The sequence below is a fragment of the Podarcis gaigeae genome (assembly GCF_964106915.1).
Source record: "Podarcis gaigeae genome assembly, chromosome: 16".
Lineage (NCBI taxonomy): Eukaryota > Metazoa > Chordata > Lepidosauria > Squamata > Lacertidae > Podarcis > Podarcis gaigeae.
The window spans coordinates 21,963,790-21,986,495 of NC_139693.1; the positions used below are offsets into that span (position 1 = coordinate 21,963,790).

The following is a 22,706-nucleotide window of genomic DNA, read 5'->3' on the forward strand; positions in this document are numbered from 1 at the left end:
CGGCTGCAGCCATCGGGGCGTGGTCCCAGTCGTGCAGGCGGACCAAGGCGGAGACTGAGATCGGTGGGGCTGGGCGCCGCCTTGCCCCTCGCTCCGCCTCTCCAGCTGGAGCCTCCGGGCCCCAGAGCCGCACCAGAACCGTCGGAGACTCCCGGTGGCCGCGCGCACAGCTTTCCAGTCTTCGTTCTGGTCTCTGCCCCGAGGATGCCTCAGTCGCTGAGCGCGTGGGACGGGCCCCTGTGCCTCGCCGAGGTGGACGAGAAGCCGGCGCGCCCGCTGCGGGTCTGCTATGGGGCTGTGGAGCTCCGGGAGCTGGGCCAGGAGCTCACCCCAACCCAGGTAAAAGGGCTCCTCCGAGGCGGCGTTCGGGATTTCGCTCCTCGGGGAGCAAGACCAAACCCCGGGTTGGTTTCCTTTCTTTGCGGCGTCCACGTCCAAAGGAGCTCAGGGTGGGGTACGTGGTTTTCCCTACACAGCAACCCTGTGAGGTAGGTGAGGTGACGAGACTGTTCCTGCCAGAAGGCCAACCAGTGAGCTTCTCATAGAAAGGAACCGGGGGTCATCATCTGCCTTCAACGCAGGACTCTAAGCCAAAGAATCCAGGGCGGAGTGGAGATTTGAACTGGGGACTCCTGGGTCTGACGCTCTAACCACTCCACCACACTACCTTCCTTCCCTCATCTTCCTTTTCTATCTCTCTTCTAAATCAGGGTGGATAAAAATCAATGATTTTTAAAAAATCAGATTTTTTAAAAAAAGGAAATTGGATTTTTTAAATTTAAATTGGATTTTTAAAATAAAATGCTTTTGGAGGAAAAATCTTTCTTAAGATACAGTGGTACCTCGGGTTACATACGCTTCAGGTTACAGACTCCACTAACCCAGAAATAGTACCTCAGGTAAGAACTTTGCTTCAGGATGAGAACAGAAATCGTGCTCCGGCAGCGCGGCAGCAGCAGGAGGTCCCATTAGCTAAAGTGGTGCTTCAGGTTAAGAACAGTTTCAGGTTAAGAACGGACCTCTGGAACGAATTAAGTACTTAACCCGAGGTACCACTATAGTTTTCTTTTTAAGTTACATTATAGTCCATCAGGAAATAAGGATTTGTTTTAAGTTTTTCATGTATGCTAAAACTCAGTCTAAGGGTGTGTTTTTTTAATTGTTTAACCACATCAGTTAACAAACACGGATACATATGCTACAATGTTATTGTTTTAGTTAAATAAATTGTTATTAAGGAAATGATTATTTTTCTCCTTCCAGTAAAGTACAGCAGAAAAGTTGTCCAAATATAAACGGTTAATTTATTAAACCTCACAATAATTTCATAATTATCTGTCAATGCATTTCTAATAGTATAACCAAATCAGTAATTTTTTTTGATATAACTGTAAAAACTACTCTGAAAATTTATTATTCCAAAAAGGAAACCTTCATCTGGTTGTAAATATTAAGATTATACCAGCAAGAATGAGTCTTACTGACTAGTGATTTAAATTGATTTGATTTAAATCAAATCCACCATGTTCTAAACTATTCCTTCCTTCCTTCCTTCCTTCCTTCCTTCCTTCCTTCCTTCCTTCCTTCCTTCCTCCCTCCATCTCTCTCTCCCTCTCTCTCTCTCTCTCTCTCTCTCTCTTTCTCTCTGCCCTCCCTCCTTTTCCTTTTCATTTATTGTCCCACGTACCCATCTACAGTGAGGGGGGAAAGTATTTGAGCCCCTGCTGAATTTGCCCATTTGCCCTCTGACGAAGAAATGACCAGTCCATAATTTTAATGGTAGGTTTATTGTAGCTGCGAGAGACAGGATAACAACAGGAAAAACCCCAGAAACCCACAAGACAAAAGTCAGAGACTGATGTGCATTGTAATGAGTGAAATAAGTACAGTGGTACCTTGGGTTACAGATGCTTCAGTTTAGAGACGCTTCAGGTTACAGACTCCGCTAACCCAGAAATAGTGCTTCAGGTTAAGAACTTTCCTTCAGGATGAGAACAGAAATCACGCAGTAGCAGAGCGGCGGCAGCGGGAGGCCCCATCAGCTGAAGTGGTGCTTCAGGTTAAGAACAGTTTCAGGTTAAGAACGGACCTCCTGAACGAATTAAGTTCTTAACCCGAGGTTTGAGCTCATTTTCCTTCCGGTCAAAAACCCACTGCCCCACTCCCAGCTTGCTTTCTCTAACAAAATGTATGTGCTACTTCTTGTTAAAGAAAACCTCAAAGCAGTTTACAAAATCTAAAGTAAAACATTAAAACGATCTTTTTAAAAACAAGTAGGGTTGCCATACATCTCGAATTTCCTGGACATAGCTGGCAAAAAAGCTGAACAACTTTGGGCAAAACTTAAAAGAAGCTGAACAAATTTGCATCCCCCCCAAAAAAGTTCAACAATTTTTGTGTCCAGATTGGCAACCCTAAAAATAAGTATTTAAAAGTATTCGGAGTCTCTTCTCTCTGTGTGTATAAATATCTGGGAGAAATAGGATTCCATTTACATTTAAAGGTCAACGTACCTACATAATTTGCACTTTCTGAGACCATTCACAAACTTCAACACAGCCATCTTTTGACATTCACACCTCTCCAAACTTTCCAGTGCTGTTCTCCAGCCAAGAAATGTGACCCAAACATGCTTATGCAAAGTGTGTCTTAAAACGAATGTGTTTGTGAAAACAGCATACAGATTGCTTTGTAAAAATGTATATCTTAGTCAAAACTGCACAGAAAAATGAGTGCATTACGGAAAAAAATTGCACTAAAATGCTGATAAATTTTCATGAGGACTGTTTTTTTCTAAAGAAAAAAATTGCAAACTGAATTGGATGTGTGGAGAACTGGAAGACTGGAAATGGAGAGAAACTGAAATTAATGGAATATAATCTATATATCCAACTTGCGCGCTCTCTCTCTCTCACATACACACACACAGTTGTCTGCATTTTAAGACTCTCCTCGTGGGGCCCAGTGAACATCAAAATATAAGAAAATCCTGCTGGATCAGACCTGTGGCCCATCTAGTCCAGCATCTACTTCTCATGAGTAGCCAACCAGATGCATTTGAGAAACTCGCAAATCCGTGATATTTTATCTGCACAATCAGAATGAATTTCAGGAACTGAAATGCTTTTTCTGTGCAGCCTGAGCAGGAGCGGTGAACAACAACATTATAGTTACGTGTTGTAGCTTGTCTCCACCCCATTGCCCTGCTCACAGTTGTGAAGAATATTCTTACATTATGAATGGTCCAGGTCACCATTAAGATAAAGAGGATGGGATAGGCCAGGGGTCAGCAAACTTTTTCAGCAGGGGACCAGTCCACTGTCCCTCAGACCTTGTGGGGGGCTGGACTATATATTTTTTTGGGGGGGGGATTAACTAATTCCTATGCCCCACAAATAACCCAGAGATGCATTTTAAATAAAAGCACACGTTCTACTCATGTAAAAACACCAGGCAGGCTCTACAAATAACCCAGAGATGCATTTTAAATAAAAGGACACATTCTACTCATGTAAAAACACGCGGATTCCCGGACTGTCCGCGGGCTGGATTTAGAAGGTGATTGGGCCAGATCCGGCCCCCAGGCCTTGGTTTGCCTACTCATGGGATAGGTCAATGTATACGTGGACCGTCCCTGGAACAAGTGACTTTTCTAAGTTCTAAAAATTCTTAACCAAGCTCAAGGCTGTCATCTGAACTAGTCGGATGTTTAACTGATAATCAATCTCAGTCAGTCCATCCTTGGAAAAATAAGACTACAGAGCTCTCTTGCCCAAAATGGCAACTAGGAATTCCTTTTTTGGCGACTGCAACCGTGGCCTAAGGAGCCATCTGGCGCCTAGCTTATCTATCTCAGTTTCTAACACTGAGCATAGCGGTTGTCCATCAAGAACAGCCTTTTCCTCCGCGTTCTTGTCCAATTCATTTTCAAAACCACATAAGCTGGTAGCGACCACCAGCACCTCCTGTGGGACAGTTTCATAGTTTAATGATGTGCTGTGTGAAGAAGAAGTACCGTATTTTTTGCTCTATAAGATGCACCTGACCATAAGACGCACCTAGTTTTAGAGGAGAACAAGAAAAAAAATATTCTTTCCCTCTCTGCGCAGCGCCCCTTCAGCGAAGCGGCAGGAAAAATGAAGCCCCTTCCATTTCTCCTCCCACTTCACTGAAGGGGTGCTGCGCAGAGAGGGAAAGCTGCTCAGCGCCTTTCCAGCGAAGCGAAGCCAGGAGAGCAAGAGGAATCATCCAGTCCTTCTTGCTCTTCTGGCTTCAGCGAAAGCTGTGCTCCGGAGGCTTCACGTTGCTTTTGCTGAAGCCATGGAGCCTGCATTCGCTCCATAAGACACACACGCATTTCCCCTTACTTTTTAAGAGGGGAAAAGTGCGTCTTATAGAGCGAAAAATATGGTAGCCAATGGGGGTCTTTCCTACTGAACCTCCTGCACTTCAAAAGAAATTCCCACTGCACCACCGATCCCTACCATTGCATACAATAGCAAACGTTTCACAGTCTGCCATTATTGGGTAGCCCCCTGGGCTATTGTCCCCCCCTGGCCAATCACAGGGCTCAGAGCCAGCCCCTCATTTGAATGCTTGCTGGTATATAAGAGCACTGCTTGCATGAGGTCACCAGCATTTGCAATGTGCAGAAAGCCAAGCAAGAGCAGGGAAGGAAGACATGGTGGCTCTTAAAACGTACAGGATGTCCTACTCCCTGAGGAACAAGAGGAGGATCTGGCTGAGGAGGCGTGGCCTGGAAAAGAGGAGGAGGAGCTACGAATGGAGGCGGAGGCGAGAGCGGAGGCGGGGGTTGAGCCGCCGGCCTAGCAGGCCACAGAAGACACCTGCCAGGAGAAGGAGAGTTCTGCCCAAGCCCAGGAGGAACATCTGCATTGTCCGGTTCCCGAGGCGAGGCTACCGGATGAAGTGCCCCTTGATGTCCTGGTGTTTCAATAGGTGGATGCGGGGCAGCAGCAACCCTTCGCATGGGGCCAGATATTCCCTGCGCTCCAGCCGGCCGATGGTCCTTCGGAGTCGCGCACCCAAGAAGTGCCCGCCAGGCCCTCGCCGCTGCCCTGACTTCCTTCAGGCTGCCCTGAGGGAGATAGCGAGCAAGAAGCGCGCAAAGTGGGTGGCCTCTTCCCTCCCCAAGAAGCGGCGGCGTTACTCGGACGAGGAGATTTTCTACCGCTTGGCGAAACCCTCCAAAGCGGAAGAATCAGGAGAGGAGGAGAGCGGTGACAAGGACGTGGAGAACTCAGCTGCTGGGATAGCCCAGTCCGCGGAGAGCGGACTTCAAGAGACCATAAGCTAGAGACAGACACCCCTCTCCTCCTTCTCGGAACAGCAAACAGGCCTGGGCAATGATCCAGAGGAGAAGAGAGGAAGAAGGGAATAATAACCATAATTTTAAAAAATAAGAACCCTGTGTTTAAAGATCCAAGAACTTAAAGGAGACCACCTGCACCCATCTTCCAATCCTGATTTTTAATTTATTTATTTTTTAGGCTGTTTTATCTCTGCCTCAGTGGGGGGCATCGGGAAGGTTTTTTTGAGCCATGGCATAGTCAGCGAAGAACATGGAAAGGATATCCGCCTCTCTCCCTTGCTAGCAAGAGGCAAACAGAAATCGGCTCCCACTGCTACGAGAACAAAAGGATTGTTGTTGTCCAGGGTGCTCCCTCCTGACCCCAGGAATTCTTCTTGAAATACTAATAAATCTGGATCTTTTGGAACACATGGGTTGCCTTGTGGAATGCTGAGGAGCAATTGGGTTGGGTGGGGAATAAGGAAGAAAAGGCTATCAGTGACCACTAGACATGATGGTTACATTCTCCCTCCACTGTCGGGAGGCAGTATTGCTGGGAGCCACAAGGAGGGAGGGAGCTGCTGCTGCTGCTGCTCGGCTGGGCTAAAATAGGTCATCATCCAGATTCAGAAGGACTCCCCTTAGGTGAATGTAAGAGTCCAAGATCGCTTCTGCTCACTAAGACCCAGCGGCTACCATTTAGGGCTGGATCTGGTTTTGAGGGAGTCTTTGGCAGAGTTCCCCCCCCCACCCCTATTCTTTGCTTACTGACCGTTGTGGGAAAAGAGAAGACAAGGCGGGGCAAGAAGGAATCTCCAGCAGTCCTGACTGGTGCCCATTGGGGACTGGTAGGGCAGACGTCTGGGAGCCAAACAGTAGGGGGAGCCAGAACCAATCACAGGCAGTCCCAATTAATTCTCGCTTTGTCCCCATCCTCTTCCCTGCTGAGTTCCACAGTAAGGAGAAGGCAACAGGTTGATGGAGTTCATAGGCCATTGGCTTGATCTGGCAGCCTCTTCTAACGTTCTTGCAGGGTGGCGCTGAGACCCAAGGCCACATTCAAACCACACAACTCGCAGCGTGTTTAACAATCAGTCCTTCCTCACAGGGAACTCTGGGAATTGTAGCTCTCAGAGGGGATACAAGGGGTCTCCTAACATCTCTCAGCACCCTTAACAAACTGCAACTCCCAGAATTCTTTGAGGGAAGCCATGTTTGTTTAAAGTGGACTCATGGTGATTCACATGTAAACAAAAGAGGAAGCTGAAAGCCAGGGTTGCTCCCTAGGATGGAAGGCAGGCAGGTGGGGCTGTCTGAGGTTGGTGGGCCAGTGCCCCATTCACCAAATAAGTCTCCACTGGGGGGGGGGGGTTGTTTTGCTGTTGCTATGGTTGAACAATTGGGAGTCATAATACCACCTCCAAGCATAATAATTTATGCCTCCATCATGTCACCCAATCAGTCTTTCCTGGCATTTCCCCCTCAATTTCAAAAGACACAAATGTTTTAAGCTTTCCTTATAAGGATCTCCCCCCCCCCCAAAAAAAAAAAAATACCTGAACATTTCTGGGTTAAGGAGTCTTGCCTAGAGTTTATCCCACTGACCTGAAATCATAAATGAAGATGAAAACAAACAAAAAAGGCTCAGGGTGTACCACTTTTTGAGTTCTTGAGATTGTTCTTCTCTGCTTAGGATTTATCTTTTAAAAAACCCCAATGTATTTTCATTGGTGCTGCTTTATATCATATACCACTCATGATAATTGAATGAAGGCTAATTGAATCATCATAAGTAATGATTGCATATATGTGTCTTTCTAACAAGTTCAGGACACAATGTATATGTTTCAAAAGATCCAGTTTTATTATTACTCAAAGATGAAGTTCCTGAGGGGGGCTGGGAAATACACTCTGGATTCAGTGACAAATCCCTTTTCATTTTCCTTCAAGCGGTAGCCAAATTCTGTCTGTTTCTTGTTAGCGAGGAAAGGAATAATTATTCGTTCAAGGGGTGTCTCTTGGTTATTTATCCAATGGCTCAAATTTCTTCTTTTCTCCTCCTCCTGCAAGCATTGATAAATCTATTAGTTCTGCAAAAATGGCTCCAGGACAGGATCGGAATGTGGGTGGTGACACGCCCCTTCAGTTTCCTTGGATCTTTTGAGCAGGCCGGCGGCTTATGCAATATACATTTTGCCTCCCTCTTCTCCCTTCGGTTTTCTGTCAGGCCTGCTTGCTGTCCTGAGAAGAGCGAGGGAGATGTTCGCCTAGCTTGATACCTCCTGGAGCTCATTCGCCGTTGGCTGAGGTACCCCTGGAGCCATGTTCTCTGCCCCTGGGTTGGCGGGCGAGGCCTGGTCTTTCGATCTGTAGGGCTTTGCCAACTTGTAGAAAATCTCCTCATCGGAGTAACGCTGGCGCTTCCTGGGGGAAGCTGGCGCCACCCCCTTGGCTCGCTTCTTGCTTGCCACTTGCCTGAGGGTGGTGTGGAGGAAGTTGGGGCAGGAACAAGGGTGCTGCTGATTCCGCTGCCTGCCCAGCCGCAGGGACATCTTGTGGTGGACATCCTCTATGCAGGGGCTCAAGGCGGCTTTGGCCTTCTGTAAAGAAAGGATGTCGTCCCGCATCTTCCGGTTGAAATACCAGGACAGGAGAGGGCATGATGTTAAGTAGCTGCTTCTCGGGAACCTGATAATGCAAACGTTCCTCCTGGGTTTCTGAGGTAGCTTCCCTCGTCTGTTCAGGATCTTCTGGGCTCTGCTTTGCTGGCTCTTTCTACCCCTTTTGATGGCAGCCATGGCCTCTTGCTGGTTCGTCCTCTCCAGCTCAACTGCCCCACCTGCAAATACTGGTGACCTCCAGCCAGCACTCCTCTTATATACCGGCAGGCATTCAAATGAGGGGCTACTTCTGAGTCCTGTGATTGGCTGGGGATGAACAATCGCTCAGGGGGCTATCCAATAATGAGGGACTGTGAGGCATTTGCCTCTGTGTGGAATTATGGGGGTGGAGTAAAACATTCAGGGCACAAGTCAATATAACACAAGCCACTGTTTAAACTTGGCATCCATGGAAAATTCTGCATCAACCCAGCACTATTTTACACCATAAACAAGTTTGAGTATGCTTAACTTTGGCTGTTCCTTTTCTGTCTCTATTTTTTGTATCTGAGTGTCATTATTATTATTATTATTATTATTATTATTATTATTATTATTATTTTAAAAATCAGCATCAACATTCTTCTCCACCCCACTTTCCTGGCTGCAGGGTAAAATATGTTGTGTTTTATTAAAATCTTTTATTCTTCTGAAACACAAAAATACATCAGATGTTCTGAATTAACTTTCTGCTATGGTTCATTTCTACACGCTGGCTCATTTGTAAATCTCTTTTCTTTTTTGGTACACAAAACATTTTTGCTTAAAATGTTCTTTTTTAAAAAACAACCACCCCACCAATGGTCCTTTATTCCGCTGAAATAAAGTGGGGATAAAAAGTTCTGAACACGTTCAAAATATTTTGTTGCTACCTGATGCAGTTTGGAAACGAGAAATTCCTTCCTTGGGGAGATAATCAACACTCCAAAAAACATTGGAATATAAGAAGAGCTCTTCTGGATCAGGCCAGTGGCCCATCTAATCCAGCATCTTGTTCTTACAATGGCCAACAAGGTGTCCCAATTCTACCTTTGAAATCCTGGTAATGTCTGGAAAAATCCGGACGCACGGCAGCCCTAACGAAAAGCCAGCTATGATGGGAGTTGTAGTCCAAAGAGGCTGTGCTTGGTGGAGCTGATGGGAGTTGAAATGGGTAGGATTGTATCTTTCCATCTTTGTGCATATAGCAGCTTCGCTGCTGCAGTCATATATTGGAGTGGTCTTTCATAGAGCCAGTGTGGTGTAGTGGTTAAGAGCGGTAGACTTGTAATCTGGGGAACCGGGTTCGCTTCCCCGCTCCTCCACATGCAGCTGCTGGGGGACCTTGGGCTAGTCACACTTCTCTGAAGTCTCTCAGCCCCACTCACCTCACAGAGTGTTTGTTGTGGGGGAGGAAGGGAAAGGAGAATGTTAGCCACTTTGAGACTCCTTAAGAGGAGTGATAGGCGGGATATCAAATCCAAACTCCTCCTCCTCCTCCTCCTCCTCCTCCTCTTCCATAGTCCTTTTTCTAATTGTCCTTGCAAGTTTCCTAGAAGCAGTTGGCTTCTTGCTGTGGAAAACAGGACGCTGGGTGGATTTGATCCAGTAAGACTCATAAACCAGGTGGAGGGAAAGGCGAATGAAATGAAACTCCTTCTGCACAGAGTTGTAAGCAAGCCTCACTTGCGTGACTGCTTCCAATTACTGCTTTGTTTTGCATATGTGAAGAACATCCCTCCGGCATTGACTCTGAACAGTTTCTTCCCCCTTCCCTGCTCCCTGTGCCTTGGACCACTTGACGCAGCCATCTGGATTGCGTTACCAAATTGAGTCCTTGCTTGCAGGTCCTTCTTGCCAGCAGAGCAAAGGAGAACCTTTTTGATTTATATCAGTCTCTTCCACATTTCGTCTTTATGCTTCTTTGTAACTTGGGGGTCTCCCTTTAAGCACAGGGTTGGGGGACTGGATGCTGTCGGTGGGTCAGATCCCTAACCTGGTCCTACTTTTGTCAGTGCCAATCAGCTGATCAGAGGTTGCAGCAATCTCTTTGGAGACGGGCTTCCAGTGCCAATCAGCTGACCTGGAAGCTGCAGTTAGCGCAGAATGCTGCAGCACGATTGCTAACAGGAGTGAGGCCTTGTCATTGTGCAACACCTATTCCCAGAGATGTGCACTGGTTTCCAATTTGCAATTTCCCTTAAAACTGAACAGGTCCAGAACTGTCCCACATCCATTGACTGGGAGGGCTGCGACCCACAAAAACTCTACACCTTGATTCTCACAGACCTGGATGTTCCCAGCAGGGCGGATCCGAAACTCAGGTGAGAGAGACCACAAAAGGGACCTTCTCTCCTTTCGGCATACTCTTGTCTTTATAGAAATATGCATGTTTTCAATGATCATCCTAAGGGACGTGGGTGGTGCTGTGGGTTAAACCACAAAGCCTAGGACTTGCCGATCAGAAGGTCGGCGGTTTGAATCCCCGCGAAGGGGGGAGCTCCCGTTGCTCGGTCCCAGCTCCTGCCAACCTAGCAGTTCAAAAGCATGTCAAAGTGCAAGTAGATAAATAGGTACCACTCTGTCGGGAAGGTAAATGGCGTTTCTGTGTGCTGCTCTGGTTCACCATAAGCGGCTTAGTCATGCTGGCCACATGACCCAGAAGCTGTACGCCGGCTCCCTTGGCCAGTAAAGCAAGATGAGTGCCGCAACCCCAGAGTCGGTCACGACTGGACCTAATGGTCAGGGGTCCCTTTACCTTTAATGATCATCCAGGGAGGGTGGAATAACTGTGCAGCCACACAGGGAAGGACCATAGCTCAGTGGTGGGGCAATACTGAGCTAGATGGATCAATTGGTCTGACTTTGGTGTTTGGCAGCTTCCTCTGTTCTTAGCATCTTTGAGTTATTTAGAGCACTTGTACACTGCTTTTCAGCTTAAAACACATGCTGCATTGCTGAGTTAGGTGGTAGATTTTGCCAAATAGGGAAACCATGGAGGATTAATGTGGAACACTTGGTTTGGATGTTGAATTCTGAATGCACCTTCCCTGCTCTTTTTCCTCCTGTAGAGAGTGGCATCATTTCCTGGTGACCAACATGCAAGGCAACAACATCGGCCGTGGGTGCATTTTGTCGGATTATATTGGATCTGCGCCTGCCAAGGGAACAGGTAGGCAAACCATTGTAGAGGGGTGGGCAAACTTTCTCTGCAGGCCAGACCTTTATGAGTCTAGCTTTGTGGGCCAAATTTGACAGGTGGGCAAGGGTGCCCACCTGCCACACACCTGATGTCACAGACAGTTGGGTGCTTTGAAGTCCCAGAGTTGGGAGTTGCTGGGCTTGCAAAGAACCCCACATAGTGCTTTAAAGCAGGGTTTTCCAAACTTGGGTCTCCAGCTGTTTTCATACTACATTTCCCACCATCCCTGACCACTGGTCCTGCTAGCTAAGGATGATGGGAGTTGTAGTCCAAAAACAACTGGAGGCCCAAGGTTGGGAAACACTGCTTTAAAGTACTCATGGTTGTGGCACTACCACTCACCAGCTGATTGACAGTAGAGCCAGAGGCTGCTTTAAGGCTTTCTAATTGTGTATTATCTCTACCCCTAGCACACCCCAAACCCCAAGTCCAAGGCAGGTGGCTGTAGATTAGGGGAAGCAGCCCCATGGGCCAAATTTGAACCCCTGGTGAGCCAAATTTGGCCTGCGGGCCAAAGGTTCCCCACCTCTAACCTTGGCACTAGGGTGAGAACCTCAGCCTTGGGGCCAGATGTGGCCTTCTGGACTTCTTTAGGCTGATTTGACAGGAGTGAGTGTGCAGGCCTGAGGCAGAGAGGCAGAAGAACTTGAAAGTCTTGCATTTTCAAAGCAAGCACCTGTTACAGCACAAGCAGCACAGAACAGACAAGAACAAGGTGATACGTTGCTTCAACAGCCCTTCAAGGCACTGTGGTAAAATTGTTCCTACTGACTGAAAGTTTAAAAAGTCGTATCTTTGGCATTTTCCCTATATGACAAATCTGGAGAGAAACTTTACCATTTTGCTGACAAATGCAGCAGGGTAGCCATTCAGCAGAGTTTTGATCCAGTGTTTGTCCTGATCTGATGCATACACACCTACCATACAGAAAGACTTCCCCCTGCTGAGACTGAGGGGAAGTGACTTCCAAAATCATCTTGGGTGGGAGGGCACCAGCTTGGAAACCTTTGTGGATTCTCTACCTTAAGCTTTGAGAGTTTGGAAATTGGTGATTGCCTTGCCTAAGAGACTGAGCAAAGGGCTGGCTGGTTTGTTCCAAGACAAGTAGGGACTTCGCCCTGCGCCAGGAACCCAGAAATCAAATACAGAGCACATTATTTGCTTTTCGATAGGTTGATTGCTTTACCTTTTGAGAGATTAGCAGTGTGATGTTTGATTGGACTAGATGCCAAGTGCCGTTCAAACATGATTTGATGTGCATGGAGAGGTGAGACATTTCTTTCCTCCTTGACAGATTCTTGGCTTTTTAACTGGAGTAAATGGCTGGGAGTGTTTCTTCTTAAGAAACAAAATTAAAGCCTTGGGTATTTTTTAGAAGGCACATCTCTGCCTCTCCCTGGGAAGGCACTTTCAAGGCAGCTCAAGTTGGGGACCATCACTGCCTCTTGTGGCAATGAGTTCCACAGTTTACCTGTGCCCTGCATGAAATAGTACTTCAGCTCATTGGACCGGTAATCTGAGTTGGGATCAGGCAGCTCCCATACATTCCTATCAGTTTAATCTGCAACACAGCCCTTAAGAACCTAAGAATGTGAGAAGAGGCTGCTGGATCAGGCCAATGGCCCATCTAGTCCAGCATCCTGTTCTCACAGTGGCCAACCAGGTGCCGTAATGGGAAACCTTCAAGCATGGTGCAAGAAAGCATTGCCGCCTCCAATGGTGTTGGCACAGCAGCTCCATCGTGGCTGGTAGCCTTCAAAAGCCCTCTCCTCCATGAATTTGTCCAATCCTCTTTTAAAAACTTCTTGGTTGGTGCCCATTGTTGCCTCTTGTGGCAGTGAGTTCCACAGTTTAACTATGCAATGCATAAAGAAGTCCTCCTTTTATCTATCCCAATTCTTCCAGCATCCATCACCATTAGATGTCCACAAGAGTGGAAGAATTGGGGGTTTTTTTATTAAAAAAACTGGATAAATTTTCGGTATAGGACTCATTTGGATTCTGAGCTGCCCTGTATGGTACGGCACAACGACACTTTCCCCCCCGGCGCTGTTGGGCCCATCTCACGGGACACCAGTTCCACAAATTACCACAAACCACCCCAGATTATCTTGTGGGGGATTTGTGTGAGGGAAAACTTAATAATTTGGAGGCAGGATTTGATCAAATCAACAATAAAGATTATATTTAGCAAAGGAAGTTTGTGACACAAGTGGGTACAACATAGGATACTTCAGATTATGTTATTTCACTTCAGTGTTGCACACCTGTTGCCGCTTAATACTTTGGTTCTTAAACAAGGTGGTACTTCCTGTCAGTTACACACCCCTTTGACAACCCCACTCCTGAGGTACTCTTAAGTAACAGACTCAAGGGATCACCACACCCATCTTAACTGGTTTGGGAGTCTTCTCTTTGTAGCAGAATCACTCCCCTCCTGACTGGAATGAGACCCAAGTAGACTGTATCTTTCCAGTTTCTACTTCTGGCTCAGCCTCAGCGTCCCAGTTAATTCCTGACCTATTACTCTCTCAGGACACCACACACTGTCCTTCACACTAAGCTCAGAGACTCCTTTCTGTAGGTTTTGATATATTCCGCAGAGTGGATGTTTCTAGCCAGAACCAACTCTCTCTCCTCTCAATCTCCCAACCTATTCTCCCAACCTCAATCCTAGCCTACAGGTAAAGGTAAAGGGACCCCTGACCATTAGGTCCAGTGGCGGATGACTCTGGGTTGCGGCGCTCATCTCGCTTTACTGTCTGACAGAGCTGGTGTACAGCTTCCAGGTCATGTGGCCAGCATGACTAAGCTGCTTCTGGCGAACCAGAGCAGCACATGGAAACGCCGTTTACTTTCCCGCCGGAGCGGTACCTATTTATCTACTTGCACTTTGACATGCTTTCAGACTGCTAGGATGGCAGGAGCAGGTACCAAGCAACAGGAGCTCACCACGTTGCGGGGATTCGAACCTCTGACCTTCTGATCGGCAAGCCCTAGGCTCTGTAGTTTAGACCACAGCGCCACCTGTTAGACCACAGCCCCCCCTCCCTACCCCTTTTCAATTCCCTCTTCTGGAACCCCGGCCAATCAGAAGCTGCCATTCATTAACCGTTTGCTGGCAGGGAAAAAGAAAAAGAAAATACTTGGGTACCCAACCTGCCCAGCAAAACAAACTTTTCTGTCACACCCTGTGAGTAAAGGACCGTGAACTCTGCAAATGCCTGCGGATAAGGCTGCCAGGCCCTGAGATGGAAAGTGCCTTGACTTGACTTTCCTTGCAGATTGAATGCCCCTTTTGTGCAAAGGATTAACTTGTGCGTCAACACAGCCTAGGGGAGCCAGGTAACAAAAAATCCACACCCATAGCAGAGCTTTAAAGGTACATTGAGAGGGCTTAAGTCAGTGTGGGAGAGGCAAGGTCTTGCCTTCTTGTGACACACCCTTCTGGATTTATTTCTGGCTGCTGCACCAGCAGAACTGACTTGCTGGGCTGGGCTGATCCATTAACCAGCTCCTGCCAACCTGGCGCCCTCCAGATCTTTTTCGGATTACAACTCCCCATCCCAGGCCCCACAAGAACCCTGTGAGGTGGGTTAGCCTGAGAGAGGCAGTGGTTGGTTCCAAGTCACCCAGTGGGCTTCATGGCTGAGTGGGGATTTGAACCCTGGTCTCTCCCAGGTCTAGCACTCTAGAGCTCTAACCACTAAGCAGCACTGCCCAGTCAAAAGTTAGTTCCTGGACAGGACAGTAGGTTACCTGGTCAGAGTCTTGCACACCACTGCGTGATGAAAATGCATTTATAGTAATTATTTGCTTACATACAAATCACATATGTGAAATTTCATAGAATCATAAAATTGTGCAGTTGGGTGGTACCCAAAGGGTCGTCTAGTCCAACCCCCTGCAATGCAGGTATCACAGCTGTAGATCTGTGTCCACTTTGGCCAATGCGTAAGTGGCTTCCCTAAGGGAAGGTGGACTTCTTTTAGGACACTCTTGCCTCTTTCTAGCTGCCGTTTTCTAGTTCTACAGCACCTTCTTATACTGTACAGGAGATGGCATTTCAACAATCTCTTATTACTGTGTTAGAATTGTTAAAACAAAAAGGAACTATGGGAGTCTGCAATACAAAGTGGAGGAACCTAAAAGGAAGTAACTACTTACCTTGTTCCTCTCTGGATGCTTTTCTGCTCCATCCCATCCCAAGCTATTCTTTTCCCTGCCTTCTTTGACAGGAAAAAAGGCAGGAAAAAGAATAGATCTCTTCCCCATCTCCTGCTGCTTCCATTCTATTCTATTCTCTTCCTCTCCTCTCTTGGCTGTCATTTCCACACACACCCCTTTGGAAGTACTCAAATGGGCAATTCCAGCCATTCCAGAAGCGAGCAGACTCAGATCTCTGTACTGTGTGTAGTCAATAGTATTTGGCTAACCAATGTTGCTACCTAGGAGCAAATGGAGCCAGTTAAGAATGAGGGCAGTGGGCAAGAAGCCAGTTGAGAATGAGGGCAATGTGCACGAAGCCAGTTGAGAATGAGGGCAATGTGCATGAAGCCAGTTGAGAATGAGGGCAATGTAAATAAGCTGAACATTTTCATAGTCATTTCTTTAAAAAAAAGAAGTCAGAAAGGGTTGCTTTTCTGTATTGAGAAAAAACAACACAGTTTTGACAGTCGTACCAAAATCTTTCCATTATATCCTTGCCCATTGTAGGACTTCACCGCTATGTGTGGCTGGTCTACGAGCAGCCACAGCGACTGACCTGCGACGAGCCCATCCTGAACAAACTTACCGCTGCCAAGCGCGAGAAGTTCCGAGCCTCATCCTTCCGCAAGAAGTACGGATTGGGTGCGCCTGTGGCAGGCATGTGCTACCAAGCCGAGTGGGACAGCCATGTGCCAAAGATCTACGAGCGGCTTGGTGTCAAATAGCCTGCCATGTGAATCCCATTGCAACTGAATAAAAAAAGAGAGAGGGTGGTATCCAATGTTAAGCCTTACTTGGAACACTCTCGCTGAAAACAGTGGGTGTGACTCTAGTCTATTGACTTCAGTGGGCCTACCCTTGAGTAGAATGCAACCCACTGAGCACAGGGAGATTTGTGGCAGTTTCCCCTTAACTTGGCAAGCCTTTTCAGGTGCTCTATAATAAAAGCAATCAAAATACCCTTGTACGTGGATTCCTTTCTCAAACAGGAATCTGCCCACAAGCTGCAGAGGAGCTGCTCACTGTGTCCTGCACGGCTGGAAGGCGTGGAGGGGACTGGCGGGAGGGGTGAAAGTTGCTCCTGACTTCCCCATGCATTGAAAGAACACAGAACAGACTGAGGTTGAATCCTGACAAGACAGAATTACTGTCTTTGGGAGACAGGGGGTTGGCTGGTGTGGAGGACTCCCTGGTCCTGAATGGGGCAACTGTGCCCCTGAAGGACCAGGTGTGCAGCCTGGGAGTAATTTTGGACTCACAGCTGTCCATGGAGGTGCAGGTCAATTCTGTGTCCGGGGCAGCTATCTACCAGCTCCATCTGGTACACAGACTGAGACCCTACCTGCCCGTGGACTGTCTCACCAGAGTGGTGCATGCTCTGGTTATCTCCCACTTGGACTACTGCAATGTGCTCTCCGTGGGGCTACCTTTGAAGGTGACCCAGAAACTGCAACTAATCCAGGATGCGGCAGCTAGACTGGTGACTGGGAGTGGCTGCCGAGACCAAATAACACCGGTCCTGAAAGACCTACATTGGCTCCCAGGATGTTTCTGAGCACAATTTAGTTTTGGTGCTAAACAACCGTGGCTCAGTATACCTGAAGGAGTGTCTCCACCTCCATCGTCAGCCTGGACACTGAGGTCCAGCTCCGAGGGCCTTCTGGCGGTTCCCTCCCTGTGAGAAGTGAGGTTACAGGGAACCAGGCAGAGGGCCTTCTTTGTAGTGGCGCCCGCCCTGTGAAACGCCCTCCCATCAGATGTCAAGGAAATAAACAACTATCTGACATTTAGAAGACACCTGAATGCAACCCTGATTAGGGAAGTTTTTAATATTTGATGTTTTAGCATGCTTTTAATATTCTGTTAGGAGCTGCCCAGAGTGGCTGGGGAGATCTGGCCAGACAGGGCGGGGTAAAACTAATACATCATCATCATTATTATTATTATTATTATTATTATTAGGTTGCAGGAGCAACATGGGGTAGCTCAGAGCACACAGTATGGGCAACTTTGGTCAGAAGAGGGTTGTAGAACCTCAGACCTGGAAGTTACACCTGACCCCCAGAACACCCCCCAAGCCACACACATCAGTGGTCTTGCTCTTACCCTCATTGTTTCTGCCTAGCTGGCATGTGTCTTGCTTGCCTAGATGGGGAATAGAGAAGGGTGTTTGGGTGCTAGCCTACTGTATAAAAGTAAGATTTACTTTAATTGCTCCACCCATTTTGCCTTCGGACTTGCCTGCCCTAGGCATGCGGCCCCTGGGAAGGTGCTGGAAAAGGAATGTGGACCTCATGCTGCAAAAAGATTATCTACCTCTGGGACTGGGCAGGAAGGGGCAATATGAGCAGTCCCATGCACCAGCCTCCACTGATCTCTGGACTGTACCTGGTTCTTGGCAGGACTAGCGGCTCCTGGTGGCGATGGGGTGGCTCCCCCCCCCCGAAGGAGGGTTTCTCTGCTAAGAAGTTCCCCAAATATTGCTCAGAGGCCAAGAAGAAGGCCAAGATGCAGAGAAAAGGAGAATCGTGGCAGAACTGAAACCTTCAAAGTTGCTCCCGATATCCCTTTGGGTGGATGGGTAGAAACAGAAATGAACGAGCAAAGAGATAAGGCAGTCAACAAAAGCAAAAGCAAAAAAGAAGAAGGGGGGGTTAAAAATTCCCTTTGAAGCCCTTAAGAGTACAGGCAGGTATAGTAAGAAGCCCCAGCTGGTTCCTTGACTGTGGTGTGAGTCCAGCTCCAGGCCAGCTTAGGAATTTCATAAAATCTTGAGTTAGAAGGGACCCCAAGAGTCATCTAGTCCAACCCACTGCAATGAAGGAATCACAGCTTAAGCATCCATGACAGGTGGCCATCCAACCTCTGTTTAAAAGCCTTCTGTGACCCGGGTGGCGCGCTCCACTGTCAAACAGCTCTCACCATCAGAGTGTTGTTCCTAACGTTTAGTCGGAATCTTCCTTCTTGTCCTTTAAATCCATTGGTTTGGGTCATCTGTTCCGGAGCAGCAGAAAACAAGCTTGCTCCATCTTCCAGGTATTTGAAGATGCCTCTCATATCACCTCTCAATTCTTCTCTTTTCCAAGCTAAACATACCCCAGCTCCTTCAACCGTTTGTCATTAGGCTTGGTTTCCAGACCCTTGATCATCTTGGTTGCCCTCTTCTGCACAGGTTCCAGCTTGCGAATATCCTTCTTAAACTGTGGTGCCCAGAATTGGACATAGGACTCCAAGTGGGATTTGACCAAGGCAGAAGAGAGTGGTACTATTCTGGATGCTAGATGTCTGTTAATGCAGCCTAGAATTGCATTAGCTTTTTTCTTTCTTTCTGTTGCATCGCACTGTTGACTCATGGTGGTCCACCAAACCCTATGATCCTTTTTGCAATGATTGCTGTACAGTACATAGCAATGAACTGATTCCTAATTCAGCTATCAGCCTGGGCCATCCTCCCATTCATTCTTCAGGCGAGCAGCTTGTTTTTTCATTTTCATTCATTGCATACATGTTCACCCATCTATCAAATCACCCTTTGCCAAAATAATCCGCAACAGAAATACTTTCTGAAATCAAATCCATGTGGGGCTTGGGATAGGTGTTCTCCTGGTGACATCACAGGAACCATCCAATGAGCGCCGTCCACAGCCGGTTTCGGCTGCGGACTGGAAGGATGGCTCCCTGCCCTCAAGCCTGGGAAAGGCTGTATTGGAACAAGGTATGCTACATTTATCTTCGCCTTAAAAGTTTCAGGTGTGTTTCTGGAGCACCAGTAAAAGCATCTGTGCAATATACGATAGAAGCCCCTTTACACAATATTTCCTCTGCTCCTCTCCTGCTCTTGCCTCCTCCCACAACATCTGAGTTGTCTTTGAGTTGTCGGGAGGCATCCAGCCCAAAAGCAGAGGATCTGATTGGCCGGCGTTTGCTGCTAAAAGGCTCTCCTGTTGCTGGATGTAAAACAAGAGCTGGAAAGCCACACTCGAGTCTCTTCCATGGCTGACCAGAGATGGGGTGGGTAGAGGTTAGCGCAGGGCAAAGAGCTGTTTCCCCTGCTACAATGAGACAGCAAAGCTTCGTGAGCAACACTTTTATTTACAAATATAATTAAAAGCTCTGACAGTTATATCATGCTCTTCCCTTTGAGAACCTGAAAAAGGTTTTCTCTTTTTTTTTTTTTGCTTTTTCCGTTTAGTATTTTTTTTTTAAAGTGCATGCAAAAGAAGTAAAGCCTTTTTTTTAACCTTTTTTATTGTAAGAAAATACACAGTTTGAAAGTGTGAATAATGCAATATTTATGACCAAGATTATCGGGGGACAGGGAGAGGGAAGGGAGGGGGGGAACCAAAGGTGGGAGTTGTGGGTGGGTCGCAGGGAGGGGTGTGGAGGAGGAGGAGGAGGAAAGATTTAAGGTGATGTGAGAATGAGAGACAGTGTTAAACTCCAAAGATTGACTTGGAAAAGAGGAAGGGTGGAGGGTTTTTGGAGGGGTGGGTGGGGGTGTCGGCGTGGCCTGGAGTGTGGGTGGGTTGGTGGGGGGGTCGGAGGGGGGGAAACAAGTCATCAGGTAGTAAAAAAACTTCTGATCAGAGAAACAGTTAAAATACAATATGAAAATAAGTAAATTTCTCCTTAAATTTCCTTCTATACACAAAATACACAATTTGACAAGGCCCAATTTGTGCTCCTGGGATTCTCTGGGCTCCTTAAGTTTTTTTTTTTTTTTAAGTGTATTCACATCCTCTGCTACAGCAGAAAATGATTATGATACAATCAAGAATGTGCCAAAGACCAACGGCCAAAAAAACCCACCTGGCCTGGCCTGACCCTTTTTCAAAAAAATCACGCTCTCCCTCTTTCCCCAACCCCCCTCCCCTTCCCCCCCGCCCCCAAAGTAATAATATGTCCACCACTGATATGTACAGCACAATTTCAGAATTCATATTTTCTGTAAAATGTATCAAATTTCTCAATCTCTTAATAAAATTTTTTTATTATTATTTTTTTTCATTTAGTTATTCCTGATGAATAAATACCAAAAAAAGAAATAATAATAATTAATAATAAAATTAAAAACTCAAAACGTTATGCAGCAGCTGATTAAGGTAAGGCTGCGATACCCATCTCTCTCCCCCTGGGAATTTGACTCCTTTTAATTTTCCTTCCTTGGTTTTTTTGTTTTTTTTGCTTGAATTTTCATTGGTAAGGTGGCAAAAAAATATGAGTGATTGCTGAAAAGCAAACATACATCCACTTTTTTGTTTTGATTCGTTAGAATTGTCTCCAAAGTTTTCATTGAAACGTTGTTTTTTTAATAATAATAAAAAAAATCATTGCACAGAGACATCAATACTGTGAGACACTATGAGTTTCAAGAGAGACTGCGGAGCAATGGTCCTGCTCTGGAACGTGACACTTGGCGGGAAGGGGGGGCCCCTGATGGAGTAAGAATATACAGGCACTAAGTCCGACATGATGTCAGTAAGAGAGACAGAAAGAGAGAGAGCACACCCGTTAACATGGGGGGGGAATGTTGGGATTTGAGATATTTTTTGTTTGCATTTTTGTTTTTTTAATGGCAAAAGAAATTTAATCTCATCTGTAGTCCTCCTTAGGAAATTCTAACGTGACCAAATTTCCAAAGCCCATCCGTAGGCTCTCCATGTCAAAAGTTTCAATCTCTCGCTCTTGCCTTTCCAACAGAAACTTTATCCTCTCGCTGCGTTCCTTCTGCAGGGCCGCCAGCTCCTCTTCAATCTGAAACAGCATAAAAGGGGGGTTCTTTTAAAGCAAGCTCCTCAGAATCCCAAACGTTTGAGGAACAGATCTAGACAAGAGGATTTCCTACCCCTCCATTTCTCCCGGAATGATACTGGGAAGTGGATGTGTGTGTGTGCTTACTGGGTGTGCTTGCAGCAGAAACAAGTCAGTCGAAAAGGGATGCTGAGTCCTGTCCTTAGTGATTTCTCCTTTCCCAATTCCTCCTGTGGTAGGTTTTTTTTTTGTTTGTTTACAAACCCCTCCTGCCTCCCCGGGACTCTGAAACTGCAATATAGCTGTGGGAGGGGAGAACCATTTGTGGAGGGGATCAAAGAATCACAGAGTTGGAAGGGACCCTGAGAATCAGCTGGTCCAACCTTCTGCAATGCAGGAATGAATATGCAGCTGTCCCCCATGAAGATCGAACCTGCGACCTTGGCATTATCAGCACCACGCTCGAACCAACTGAGCTATCTTTGTTCTTAATGCAGGAAACTTTTGCCCAACACGGGGCTCGGACCCACAACCCTGAGATTAAGAGTCTCAAGCTCTACCGACTGAGCTACCCAGTTCATATGTGTCTCTGTGTTTGCTTTCAGTAACTCTCCCATCCAATAACACTTCTAGGCTCGAGAGTTTGGTACTGCTTCACCAGTGCATTCCCTGCAGGGTCCCTGCTGGCAAAGGAGACGACTGTGGCCTAGACAGCTGAACCCTCCCACTCACCAGCCGATGAGCGGAGAGGGTTCAATCCTGCTGCATGCAGCTTTGCCCCACCCCGCAGATCGACTTCACAGTAGGTGGGTGGGACTGCCAGTTACCTGGTGTCATGATGTCAGCTGGCTGACTGGTGGGTGACCCCTCCCACCAGTCAAAGCTGGCTTGTGCAGGTGATGAAAGATCTGGCCTGCCGGGCAAAAAAGCCACTGCATTTGGGGAAACCTCTGGTGGCAGTCTTAACACAGTGGAGCAGGTGGACCTTCCATTAGAACACACCTCCGGCAACAACACAGGCCAATGCGTCTAGCAGTCAGGAAATCTGATTCCCTGGTGCACTCCAGCAAATGACAAATAAGCACCAGCAGTGCTATTCCTTTTCTGTCGCTGGTATTCAGTTAACCTCATGGGGCGTCTGATCAGGAATCTATCCGTCTATTCCTACTAGAGTTGGTTCAGACATTAACTATTTACTCACAGCATTCATAAATGATTTAAAGGGTGGATCCATTCCTAAACCCAAAGATGCCAACTACCTAATCGGTTTGGAATATTCCTCCCGCCCACGACACGACAAAAGCAACGAGATGGGAAATTCCTTCCTCGTCTCAGTTATTAAAATGCCCATTATGCAGTGCTTATTATTACCACTGGTCTGGAGGCCAGAGAGAAAACAATTTACAGTTTCTGATTTATCTGACTGGGCAGAAGACAGCCTGGCAAAGCAATGCTGTTGTGAAGATGCCTGCCGAGGGGCCTGTCTGCCTGTCCCTCTGTATTCAATCTGCTAGTATGCAGATGGTATCCTAGTAGTGATGTATGGAAGTGAGAGCTGGACCATAAAGAAGGCTGATCGCCGAAGAATTGATGC

At 47.0% G+C, this 22,706-nt stretch overlaps 2 protein-coding genes across 6 annotated transcripts in view; one reads left to right on the forward strand and one right to left on the reverse strand.

The window, feature by feature from the left end:
• Window positions 1-104: 104 nt before the first annotated feature.
• LOC310834233 (phosphatidylethanolamine-binding protein 1-like) lies at window positions 105-16,320 on the forward strand. The gene is made up of 4 exons (XM_083717779.1): window positions 105-339; window positions 10,165-10,274; window positions 11,022-11,122; window positions 15,869-16,320. Exons 1-4 carry the CDS (start codon window positions 205-207, stop codon window positions 16,084-16,086), a joined length of 564 nt encoding a protein of 187 aa, XP_083573905.1. The 5' UTR covers window positions 105-204; the 3' UTR covers window positions 16,087-16,320.
• A 3,113-nt stretch (window positions 16,321-19,433) lies between these two features.
• Window positions 19,434-22,706, reverse strand: part of TAOK3 (TAO kinase 3) — a 113,893-nt gene continuing 110,620 nt past the window's right edge. For all 5 annotated transcript variants that reach the window (XM_083717095.1, XM_083717093.1, XM_083717096.1 and 2 more), the window contains one exon: window positions 19,434-21,115. In XM_083717095.1, the coding sequence (XP_083573221.1) occupies window positions 20,954-21,115 (162 nt within the window). In that variant the 3' untranslated portion in view covers window positions 19,434-20,953. The remainder of the gene's footprint in view (window positions 21,116-22,706) is intronic.

Coding starts and splice junctions, on each gene's coding strand:
- LOC310834233 (XM_083717779.1), top strand. CDS start 205: ATGCCTCAGTCGCTGAGCGCGTGGGACGGGCCCCTGTGCCTCGCCGAG. Junction 10,275..11,021: donor AGGGCGGATCCGAAACTCAG/GTGAGAGAGACC, acceptor TTCCTCCTGTAG/AGAGTGGCATCATTTCCTGG. Junction 11,123..15,868: donor TGCGCCTGCCAAGGGAACAG/GTAGGCAAACCA, acceptor TGCCCATTGTAG/GACTTCACCGCTATGTGTGG.